Consider the following 11,853-nt stretch of genomic DNA (forward strand, 5'->3'; position numbering starts at 1 on the left):
CTACCTTAAACCAAATTTGCGTTCATAAAGATACTTAATCAAAATCTTAGCAGAATTATCTGAACAATGTGTCATGTGTTACCAAAAAATCTTACAGATTTGGATACAGTAAAACGAAAACTCACCAATGTACTTTTCATCCCTTACTGAATGTACTATTTCTATACTTCGTAGATACATGAAAAAAAAAATGTATTTTTAATGACATATTTCTTTGGCATAGGGTTATTTGACTTTGTATATTTTAATATAATCTTCTTGGCTGAGTTAAAATTGAAGAAGCATGTAGTGACAAACAAACTAATTCAGGGAAATGGAAGAAGTTGATTAAGGAAAATGAGCATTTTGCCTTAATGTTTTTAAACTACAACAATGTGCATCTGATCGATGACTTGTTGACTGGTTCTTTTGAACCAAAAATATTTTCAGTTTTATCCAAAAGAAGAAAAAGAATCACATCCTTGAGATCTGAAGTATATTAGTAGTTTCAAGCATCTCATGCCTAACAACAGAAACTAGAGGCAGATTATTTTGCACATGGCCTAGTTTCTCTAGAAGGTATCTTTGACAGTTTTCAGCAGCCATCATCCCAGCAGAGTAAGCTCCATGTACAGATCCTTGGTGGTCATCCATGCAAACAGCTTCCCCACCAAAGAACAGATTACCAACAGGCATCCGCAGCCTGTCGTACACGTCCTCCGGCTTCCCAACTAAATCATATGTGTAACAGCCGAGAGAGTTTGGATCGGTTCCCCAACGTGATACAAGATACTGAACCTGAAAAGGTTTTAACATAGTATGAATTAAGGTTCCTTAAGTAAGAAGGTAAGATGTAGAGAATAAAGAAATACATTGAGGTTTGGTTACTGGAGAACACAAATTTGTTTGGAGAATACGATACAGAAACAGAAAAGATATCTCTATCCAAAGAAACAAATTTTCTGTCATCCCAAAAACTTGCAAAAAGACTGAGAGATGAACTTACTGGGTCGGACGCATCAGGAAACATCTTCTTGAGCTGCTGCATTACAAAATTTGCAGCCGACTCATTGGATAGCTTCTCAAGGTCATAAGCAAACCTGCCAGCCGCCATATATACAAGAATCGGATGGCCTGTTGCTTTATGTAGATTGAGAAAATAACCACAGGCATAAGAGGTGGGTGCAACAATGCCCAAGAGTTCTACATTAGGCCAAAACACTTTGTCAAATCTTAGAGCAATCTTGTTCTCATTGCCCAAACCAAGATCTGCAATTGCAGCAACCTTCCAATCAGGCAGTTTCGGTATAAATTCGATCAAATTGGCCTTTAGGATTCCGACAGGAACTGTTACAATAACGGCGTCCGCTACAAAGTTTGTGCCATTTTCAAGTGTGACCATTATCTTATTGAACCCATTTGATATCTTTGTCACCCTACATGGTGAGGTTTCAAAGAAGGATCAAAACCTTACACCATAACTCCTAATCACCAGAAGAGGGTAAGATACAGCAGAATAAAGACATGTATTCTCATTACTAACATCAATAAAAACTAAAATAAATTCAAAGTTCTATGGGTTCAGAGGACAATGCAATAAGATTGATCAAGTTAAACTTGGCAAATAATGCCCAAGATAATTCAATTGTATAAATCTTAGCATGATTTTTCATCAACAGTTCTATTGGATTATCTTGGCGCATCTAACATTGAAGCATTTTAAGGCATTGCCGGGTTCAGATTATAAATTGGGTGCTGCCACATCAAAATTTTAGACTCAAGTTACAGTCAAATGAGTTTGAAAACTGAAATGAATTTTGATCCTAATCTCCGAGTGACAAAATATTTATTTTTTAGCTTTTTTCCCCTCCCATCTTTATATATCCTGGCCTTGGTATGACATAGTGAATTGTAATAATTTCTTCCTCCTTTCTCCTTTCATTTTCCCATAACAAATCAGAAAAAACGACCATGCAGCTAAGTCATGCGATAAATTATGCAGGCATGCCTGTGATTCAAGCGTATATCCAGATTTTTTGCAAGAGCTTTAATAACAGGATCATATCCTTCTACCATTAGTCCATGACCACCAGAAAGGACGTGTTCCTATAAGAAAATTGATATAATTACTTGACATGGAAGTTTAAGGGTAATAAGGATCTTGTATCATTCAAGAAATATTGAGGAACTCACCTGATCCCAAGTTTTCAGTGATATCATATCTGCATCAGCAGCAAACCAAGCTTCCATTCTGCATATATACCATTGTAGCACTTCATGGGAAAGTCCTTGCTGCCTGAAAAGAAAACTTTGTCAGCAATAAGGATAGATTGAAAAACTTCAAGCCTCAATGCTTATACATTACTCTCTTTATTTCAAACTATATGTCACTTTGGAAATTTGGTACATTCATAACTGAAATGGATCTTGATATAAATTAAATCCAAATGCATTGCATTGTTAATATACCAAACTTTCAAAGTGACAGATACTTTGGAATAAAGAGAGTATCTTCTCTTAACATCTGGTAAATCTCTTACCTTAGTTCTGGATGGCTATTCAGCACAACCGAAATTGCTTGTTGAACTGACATGTCATCAGGATCCTCATCCCTCACTTTTCCTGTCTAGAGATGTCAACAGAAAAGCCTTTAGATTCCCCTTTAAGATGATTGTAATTGCCTTCAGGAATAAAAAGCAGCACAAGCCGTAAGCTACTAGATCTTACCTCTTCTAGAATTCTCTTAAAAGTTTCCCCAACGTCCATGACTATTTGCTGGGGAACTTGATGACCATCTGTGTTAAAAAGCATGCAACTGGAAAGGCAAAAAGTGGTTACAGCAAAGCAGAAGTAGTAGAAGTGGAAAAAAAAAAAAAACACACAAATCAATAATAGAGTTATCAATAATAGTTTGGCAAATTTGCATATAACTACGAAGGATTTAGAAAAAATACTATTGCTGCATCATAAACCTCCAATTGCAACAATTAAATTGAATTACAGAAAGATAAATAATTATTCTGATTATTACCTTTCCAAATCATGGTCATATAAGATAGAGTCATCACCACTGGTACGATATAACGTAAGCCCTAAACCACGTATGAGCGGAGCCAAGGGATTCTCATTGCAGACACCATGTAGCCTAAAAAATAATCAAGAAATAACTGATCTTTATGCCTGGAAAATAAATGCAAAAATTAAGTTCATCTTTTATCTTCAATACAATGTGTTAGAAACAAAGGCAGTTCCATTGAAGAATTTGAACTCTACCATGATGCTCCCATATCCACAGGACAACCAAAGGAGTAATCAGTATTAATGCGGCCACCGAGCCTATCCCGTGACTCTAGTATAGTAACCTATCCGAATGATTGAGAATAAGACAAAGCAGAAAGCAAGAGAAAATCTTTCTGCTGACCTAATTAAAGAAGATAGAAAGAATAAACAAAGATGAAGTATAATCATAAGTTTGTGACAATATGGCACCTCAAAAGATGCATCATACAGACTACGCGCAGCGGCAAGCCCTGATATACCGGCACCAATAACAATAACAGAAGGAAGAGGACTGCATTGCCTCTCAATGTGTGAGGCAACAATCTTGCCTGTTCATTAGACACCAAAATCAGAAAGGGAAAAGAAAATCCTCATATGTGAAATAGAATAAACTAAATAAACCATAAAAGGAAGAATCTCTCTTTTTACTGAACAAAAATAAATAGGAAAACCATCAATACAAGAATGTTATCCATTATGTACAGGAAATATCCTAGAAAGACAGAACTGTGAATTCCATCAGCAAAACAATTAAACAATTGATGGAAACCAAAGAAAGTGCTTCTTAAAGAATAAAGATCCTTGTGTTATATACTCCAGTACAAGAAGTGAATTGTTGACAAAACACATTTCATTTCTCTGAATTTCACAAAATGTAAAAATATTGGCCACTTTGGGCTAGAGGATGAACTCCTTTGTCAAGTTCCAGGGTCATTCATTCTCAATCATGAATAAACATATTAAAAAATATTCCCCCAAACACTGAGCTCATAAGTTTTTAGAGAAGAAACTATACAGAATATCTTGAAATTAACAATGGCTGAACTGATTAGATAACAATTCGGTACATGAAGATTCTAAATAGATATCAATGCAAAGATGCAACAGTTATCCCGTTGGACTATATATCGGCCTCAGACACAAAACAATTCTTCAAATATTCCAAATCTCAATATTTAATACAAAATGAAGTATGAGATTGACACAGACAAACCAAATGAAACAAATAGAATCATACTAATTAGATAATGGGATCATGTGCTGGGAACTTGGTAGCTATTCCGTGATCTAATTATATTCTCCCTGATTATGGATATGAAAATGGACCACAAGAGAAAACAATATGGACAATATATATATAAAACCCTTCTTTGTCCAAGGTTGTTGATACAAATGACTTTATAAAATTTTACACTGCCAATATATCAGTAAATTTTCTGTTATTGAGCATACTACACTGCATATTAATGTGACAATTTATGGCAGATACAGTGCTCAATCATTTTAGGTGGTGTAGCATGATTAAGATCTTAATTGTTCATAATTGGAATCGTTGACATGAAAATCATCAACAATTAACAACACTAATACATTTGCATAATAGTGGCAAGTACCTCAACATGAAAATTAGAAGTACAAGAAAAAAAAAAAAAAAAAAGTTAAACTTTTCAAGTTTCAACCAATGAATGAATATGAAGAGCAAAAGTATCACATAAGGGTCAAATCGCACGCAAGCTATTTTGGCTAAAAAATTTTAACTTACCAGCTTCCTACCAACTCTGAAACCTAAGGTTTGCAACAAAAAATATTAATTTTTTTTTTAAATGAACAGAAGTTGAAGATAATGAGCTAAGGAAACCGTAAGGAATATTATAACACTTAAAAGTATAAGAAAGAATGGAGAAAAGAAAAATGACTAACCGTCTATGAGATTGGTGGAGAACAATTCCTTAGGGTCCATTAGAGAATAAAAGCCAAAAAAGAAAAAAGATCAGCGAAGTTGGAAAAGGTAGGTAAATTGGTGAAAAAGGTATGTTGAGATGAAGCAATGGGATGAGAGAAGAGATTCGTGTGTTTGATTGCAAAGAAGAAGAATAATCGGGGAATTGAGCAATGCCTGTATTGTGTTTGTATTTATGCCCCCCTCTCTCTCTCTCTCTCTTTCCTTCATCAATAGACAGAAACAGAACGCTTTCTCTCTCTCTCTCTCTCTCTCTCTCTCTCTGCCAATCCAGAGAGACGCAATGCAACGGTACTATGGTGAAATGCGACTAACAAATACCCGCCAAACACTGTCTCCATGGAATTATTATTATTATTATTATTATTATTATTATTATTATTATTATTATTATAGTTGTAGGATTTTCGAAGGAGATACAAAAATAAAAACATTTTCTTTTTATCTAAAAAAAAAAGAGTTTGAAATTTTAATGAAATTAAATGTATTAGTTTCTTTTCATTAATATTCCTACAATTTTAATTTTATTCTTAACAAATGTCTATCATTAATTATTAAATCAAGGGTGTTTCAAAAGGTTTCCTTCCGCGACATGGTGACTGGACAGAAGTCTGTAGAACCTATGCACAATTACTCAAGAGGGGGGGTGAATTGAGTATTGCAACAACAATGAATCTTTTTGCGGAAGTTAAAGACAATATATAAAAGTGTTATTGTACTAGTATTTTTCCAAGAGCTTAACTCAATTGCTAAGCATTTATAAGGAGCTTTTACTTTCCAATAGACACCAACTCAAATAAATTGATCAAGCTTTTCACCAATCGGACTTAAGCTATTCCTTAAGTACTTACGAAGCTACTTTTCGATCACAATTTATTTGCTCAAAGGTAAAAGACAATAATATTAAAGAGATGAGTTTGGAGAGATGCAAACGCTATTTAGAGTGGTTCGGCACAATCCTTGTCCTACGTCCACTTTCTTTCTCAATCGCTATTGAGAAGTTCCACTATTGCCAAGTTTCAAGGTGCTCGCGCAAAACCTTTTACAATCCGAGTCCTTAGTTTCTAACACCTCACGGTATATGATCACCACTCGTATACTAACCCACTCTACTTAGAGATACCTTCTCTAAGATTTGCCTTGAGTACTTAGTATACTTCTTTGGTATCCTCACCGACTATAGTGTTTATAACTCTTGACTCAACCTTGGAGATCACACTCCAATTTACAAAGTGTTACAAGAAAACAATTCTCAAAGAATTGTTGAGATGAAATGAGTACTCTCTAGAAGAGTGTATGATTACAAGTTTAGCACTATTGAACCAATTGATATTGCTCTCTCAAATTGTGTATTATAACACCTTAAAAATGTGTAGAATGAAAGAATATGAACAAGATAGTTTGCAAATACTCACGTGTATGAAATAAGGCTTCAATCCATCTATTTATAGACTCCCCAAACCTTAGAAACGTTGGGGAGTTAATGGGATGGAGCCGTTTTGTCAAAACTAGCCGTTTTTTATGTTTTTTAATCATTTGCATCGATGCATAACACTTTGCATCGATGCAAATGTGTCTTTGAAGCTGAAATTTGAATTTTCAGCTAGGTTGCATCGATGCAAACATCTTTGCATCGATGCAACAAGTCGTCGCATGCTTTGCATCGATGCAAGATGAGTGTGCATCGATGCAAACCTTAAAGAATGGCTTAAAATCACTTCAAAATGCTTAGGATTGATCTCAAACTTGTTGGAGTCAATTCCTATGCTTTTGTACCTTTGAAAACAAGTTTTTAAACCATTTGGCTAGCATCGAATTGCAAGATGTGCATCAAAACATTTTGTGAGTGTGTGTTGAGAGATTTAGCAATTGGTTCTTAACAAGAAGTTACCTAAGTCCTAAGACACTATACTTGTCTTCAAATGTTGTGGACTTGAGTTTCTTGTTGTTGTTGTGTTGCTTTCAACTCTTCATTCCTCAACGTTGAATGTTGGTTGATCTTTCAACATGCTTGTTCATTCAAGTTGTTTGTTGGTTTGTCTTTCATGTCGTTTGTTGGTTTGTCATTCATCAAAACCTACGAATACAAACTTCGCATACAAGCAACATGATTTACAATTTCCCCCTTTTTGATAATGACAAACCAATTTTGAGGATATGCATTTATAAATGATTTTGAAAGCAACAATAATGCACTTTGTTTTATAGAAAGCTTTGGAGAAGACTTCACAAAAAAAATTTTGCAGGAGTTCCCCCTAAATATGTGCATTTGTTCCCTTAAAGGGCGTTTATCAAAGAAAACGATTTAGATATCAAAGTTTTTGCTTAGCGGAAGTCTTTTTGAAATCATTGTTTCGCAAACTTATTTCTTCTTTTCAAATCCTCAAACTTCTTCTTTTTCAAGAGTTCAAAATTTCAAATATCCTCAAACTTCTCTTCCCCCTTTTGACATTATCAAAAAGAAAGGAGTTTGAAATGTGTCATAGAAGCATGCATAAAACAATGAATTTTTTTTTTAAGTTCAATATCTCTATTAATTTCAAGGATGAGATATTCCCCCTTTCAAAAAGAATTTGATTTCCTCTTTTTATATATAACAAGCATGCATAATTCCCCCTAAAGAAGTGAAATATATCAAGACATGCACATTAACTTAAAATAGGGGTACCAAGCCTATTTTGAGTTATTCACCAAATAAGCATACAAGCATTAGTCATTAAACAAAATTATGAAGGAAATATCAAAGTATTTAAACCATAATAGAAATCCTTAGCTTACTAGGAGTTAGTTTAACAATTCATATAATCAAATAAACATAAAGCAATAAAAAGTGACTTGATGAAGAGGAGACAATCAATCTTGGTCTTCATCATCATCAGTGTCCTCTTCATATGGTAGGTGGATCCCGAAATGCTCATATAAGTCATCAATACGACGATCCAAGCGACCCGTGCGATGATCTACACGAGACACACGACGATTAAGTGCTTCAAGTTGCCTACCATGCTCTACGTCAATCCTTTGGATGTTTTGGTTGATGGATTGTAATTCTCTCATTACATCAACCAAGGAGGGTGGTTCTTGAGCTTGAGGTGCTTGTGGAGGAGCTTGCTCTTGAGGACCTTGTTCATCAACATTTCTTCTTCCCATTTTGTTGAGAATATGAGTGTTGATACAAGATTGAGGTGGTACTTCCTTGGCAATCTCATTTGAGACATCAATACCAACATAATCAAAGACTTTAGACCATAGGCAAAGGAATCCTAATCCACCATTCCTATCCTTCATCTTGAGCCTAATCATATGTTGTACTATAAAGTATGGCCAATTAATCTTAATTCCATTCATCATAGCCCACATGACAATCAAATCTTCATCATTTACATTCGCATGCCCGGATATTCTAGGTTGCAATACATAGGTGACTAGATATAACAAAGTTCTATGTTCCGCACTCATTGAATTGCAACTAATTTTGGAATGAGCTCCTTGTACAAGATTGAACAAATGCATGGCATTGTCCTTTGAATAACCCCATTCATCAATTGGGGTTTTACCACCTTGAAACAAGTCACCTTGATTAGGCAACTCCCAAATGGTGGCTAACTCATCACCATCTAGCCTATAATCCTTTCTTCCTATCTTGAAGAATAATGTGAAATTTGATTCATCTTCCTCATCAATCTCAATCATGAGTGTACTATAGGCTATGGCAACTAAATCCGGATAAAATTTACTCTTAATTTGAACAAAATCCATGAGGCCTTGATGAACTAGAATAGCCTTAAGAGTATCAAAGTTATGAATGACAAGAAGGGTCGGATCCAAATACCTCGGAGGAATTTCCTTTCTTCCGGCGAGCCTTGCCTCATAGAATTGAAGATCTTCATTAGAAGCAAAGTACCTTGCCAAAGGATGATTATTTGGAGGTGGAACCACACTTGAAGAGCCTTTTGACTTCTTGACGGTTCTCTTGATTCTAGGCATTGTGGATGATTTTGTTTTATGGGTTTTGTAGAGGAGAATGTGGGGACTTCAAATATGTAATTTGTTTGTAGTGGGTATCTAAGTTTTGTGAGTTGTATGAAGCTATATGTGAGCTTGTTTTGGAGGTTATGGAGGTTTGAAGGTGGGGATATGAGTTGTGAGGTTGAAGATGATGAAAAAGTGGGGTTTTGTTGCTCAAAAATGCCAAATTCACGTGTTTTTGTGCAATTTGGTCGTGTTTGCATCGATGCAACATGCATCATTTTGCCCAAAATCACCAAATTTTCATCCTTTGGTGGTTCTTTCTTCAATCCTTTGAGTTCCATCATGTATATACTCATTTAAACCATTATAAACTTCAATTTGTTGATCCTCCATTGTTTATAATCTTCAAATTCTTCAATCTACCTCAAGATTAATCACTCATTCATCAACTCATAAACCTACAAAACAATGGCTAATTGGATATCTCCAATGCTTAAGTTAGTAAGAGATACAAAAATAGCAATATAAATATAATGAATTCAAACAAATCATATTAGATTAGAATCCAAGATACCAAGTTTCATCATTTTTACTAACAAGGCATTTCACATCATTTGAGGAAACTTCATCTAGATTAATCATGTATACATTGTCAACACGGTGCCCAATTAGCACAATTTCATTAGTGTCTTGCCTTTTTATCAAACAACATTTTGAATCAAAGGTGACTAAGTTTTCTTTGTCACAAAGTTGGCTAACACTAATGAGATTATGTTTGAGACCTTTGACAAGTATAACATTATCTATGGAGGTAGAAGAATTTTTACCAACTTTTCCAACGCCGATTACTTTGCCGGTGTTGTTGTCTCCATAGATCATGTTTCCTCCGTTTGTAGGCTCTATTGCGGTGAACTTTGATTCATCGCCGGTCATGTGTTTGGAGCATCCACTATCAACATACCAATTTGTATCCTTAGCTCCAACACGTACCTACAAAACAATTAAAATTGGGATTTAGGTACCCAAGTGAATTTGGGTCCTTGATGGTTAGTATGAGCATAATGCCCATAAGGTGCCCATCTCGTATCTTGACTATGAAAGTTTATATGTTTAATTCTAGTAAAGCATACGGCTGCTATATGACCTACTTTATTACAATAATGACATATGACATTTGGATTATGCATCCTATGCATGTTTCTAAATGGTTGCCTAGGTTGTTTCCTAAATGCAACATCTTTTGATCTATATGCATTGTGATCATAATTTCTAAATGAAGCATGTTGAGGAGGATGTTTAAAGGCTTCATTCCTTTTAGGCATGCTTGCCTTTTGGGCTTGCGGTTGCCTAATAGGAGTTTTAGTATTTTTAAATTTTCCTTTTTCAAAACCTAAACCTTCCTTATTATGAACATGCTTTTGGTTTTTCAACATTTTATCTAAGTTCTTTGAAGATTCATTGAACTTAGCTAAAGTGTTCTTAAGATTTGTAATTTCATTTTCATGCATTTTACAAGATTTGTATGGATCACTACTTGTGCTACACTTATCTTTTCCAAGATTGATATTCTCGTTTTTCAACGTCTCATTTTGTTTTAAAAGATCCATATTCTTTTTCTTTAGGAGAGAATAATCTTGGGTAAGTTTTGTGTACACCTCAAGTAAGGCATCATATTCATCTTGTAAATTAAAAGAAGTGGAGTTGTCATCACTAACCTTTTCTTCGCTTGCCATTAAGCAAAGATTTGCAACCTCGTCGTCATCGGAGTCGGATTCATCCTCGTTCTCCCATGATATGTATGCTTTCTCCTTCTTCTTAAATTTCTTGTTTTTGTCCTCCTTTTGAAGTTTTGGACAATTGGGTTTAATGTGTCCAACTTCTCCACACTCATAGCATTTTGGTACCTTTGTTTTGCTCTTGAAGTTTTTCTTCATTGCAAACTTATTGAATCTTTTTAATAAGAGTGCAAATTCTTCATCTCCTTCTTCTTCATTATCATCACTCTCTTCTTGTAGTGATGTTGTTTTAAGGGCGAGACTTTTCTTCTTGCTTTCTTCACCTTTTTGTCTATTTAGCATAGTCATTTCATAGGTGAGAAGATTACCTCGTAGTTGATCAAATGTAAGTTGATAATAGAGCCTTCCTTCCACAATGGCATTCACTTTGGAGTTCCATTTTGGTGTAAGGCTTGTAAGCACCTTGGTCACAATTTGTTTATCATTGTATTTTGTGCCAAGCATGCTTAGGTTGTTGAAGATCTTGGAGAGTCTTTCAAGAGCTTCTTCAATGCTCTCTTCATCTTTCATTTTAAAATTTTCTCATTCATGAACTACCATAAATACCTTTGATTCTTTAACGTGGTCGGTTCCTTCGTAAGTGATTTGGAGTTTATCCCAAATCTCTTTAGCGGTTTCACATGTAGAGATCTTCATATAATCATGCTCGTTAAGTGCACAATGAATGAAGTTGATGGCTTTATCATTCATTGCCACCTTCTTCCAATCATCGTCACTATATTCATTTTCTCCTTTCGGTACTTGCTTTAAGACGGAGACTTCTCCTTCTTTAGCGCTTGTTGTCTTTGTTGGAATGTGATTTCCATTCTCAATCACTTTCCAAATTCTCACATCTTGAGAACGGATCCAAATTCTCATCTTATTTTTCCAATAAGAGTAATTTGTTCCGCTAAAAAGAGGAGGTCTAGCGGTTGAGTTACCTTCACTAGTGTTGTTGTTGTTAAAGCTTGTGCTTGCCATGATCTTTTCCCTTAAACGGTTAAGTCTTTCAAAGGGTTAAGCTCTGATACCACTTGTAGAACCTATGCACAATTACTCAAGAGGGGGGGTGAATTGAGTATTGCAACAACAATGAATCTTTTTGCG

General features: G+C 35.0%; 1 protein-coding gene across 4 annotated transcripts; it reads right to left on the bottom strand.

Annotated features, from left to right (window-relative positions):
- Positions 1–304: 304 nt before the first annotated feature.
- Positions 305–5,332, bottom strand: LOC107610087 (putative polyamine oxidase 4). 4 transcript variants are annotated; one of them, XM_016312162.3, is made up of 10 exons: positions 4,960–5,332; positions 3,469–3,587; positions 3,253–3,341; positions 3,011–3,124; positions 2,707–2,794; positions 2,520–2,605; positions 2,173–2,275; positions 1,988–2,085; positions 986–1,415; positions 305–777 (listed from the first exon to the last, which is right to left on the bottom strand). In XM_016312162.3, exons 1-10 carry the CDS (start codon positions 4,997–4,999, stop codon positions 454–456), a joined length of 1,491 nt encoding a protein of 496 aa, XP_016167648.1. In that variant the 5' UTR covers positions 5,000–5,332; the 3' UTR covers positions 305–453. The 4 variants fall into 4 exon arrangements, with proteins under 4 accessions (XP_016167648.1, XP_020963055.1, XP_020963056.1 ...); XM_021107396.2 differs by lacking the exon at positions 3,253–3,341 and having other exon boundaries at positions 4,960–5,240; XM_021107397.2 differs by lacking the exons at positions 3,253–3,341; positions 4,960–5,332 and adding an exon at positions 4,802–4,924.
- Positions 5,333–11,853: the final 6,521 nt, after the last annotated feature.

This window comes from Arachis ipaensis, chromosome B7, assembly GCF_059453495.1.
Source record: "Arachis ipaensis isolate K30076 ecotype BB chromosome B7, ASM5945349v1, whole genome shotgun sequence".
Lineage (NCBI taxonomy): Eukaryota > Viridiplantae > Streptophyta > Magnoliopsida > Fabales > Fabaceae > Arachis > Arachis ipaensis.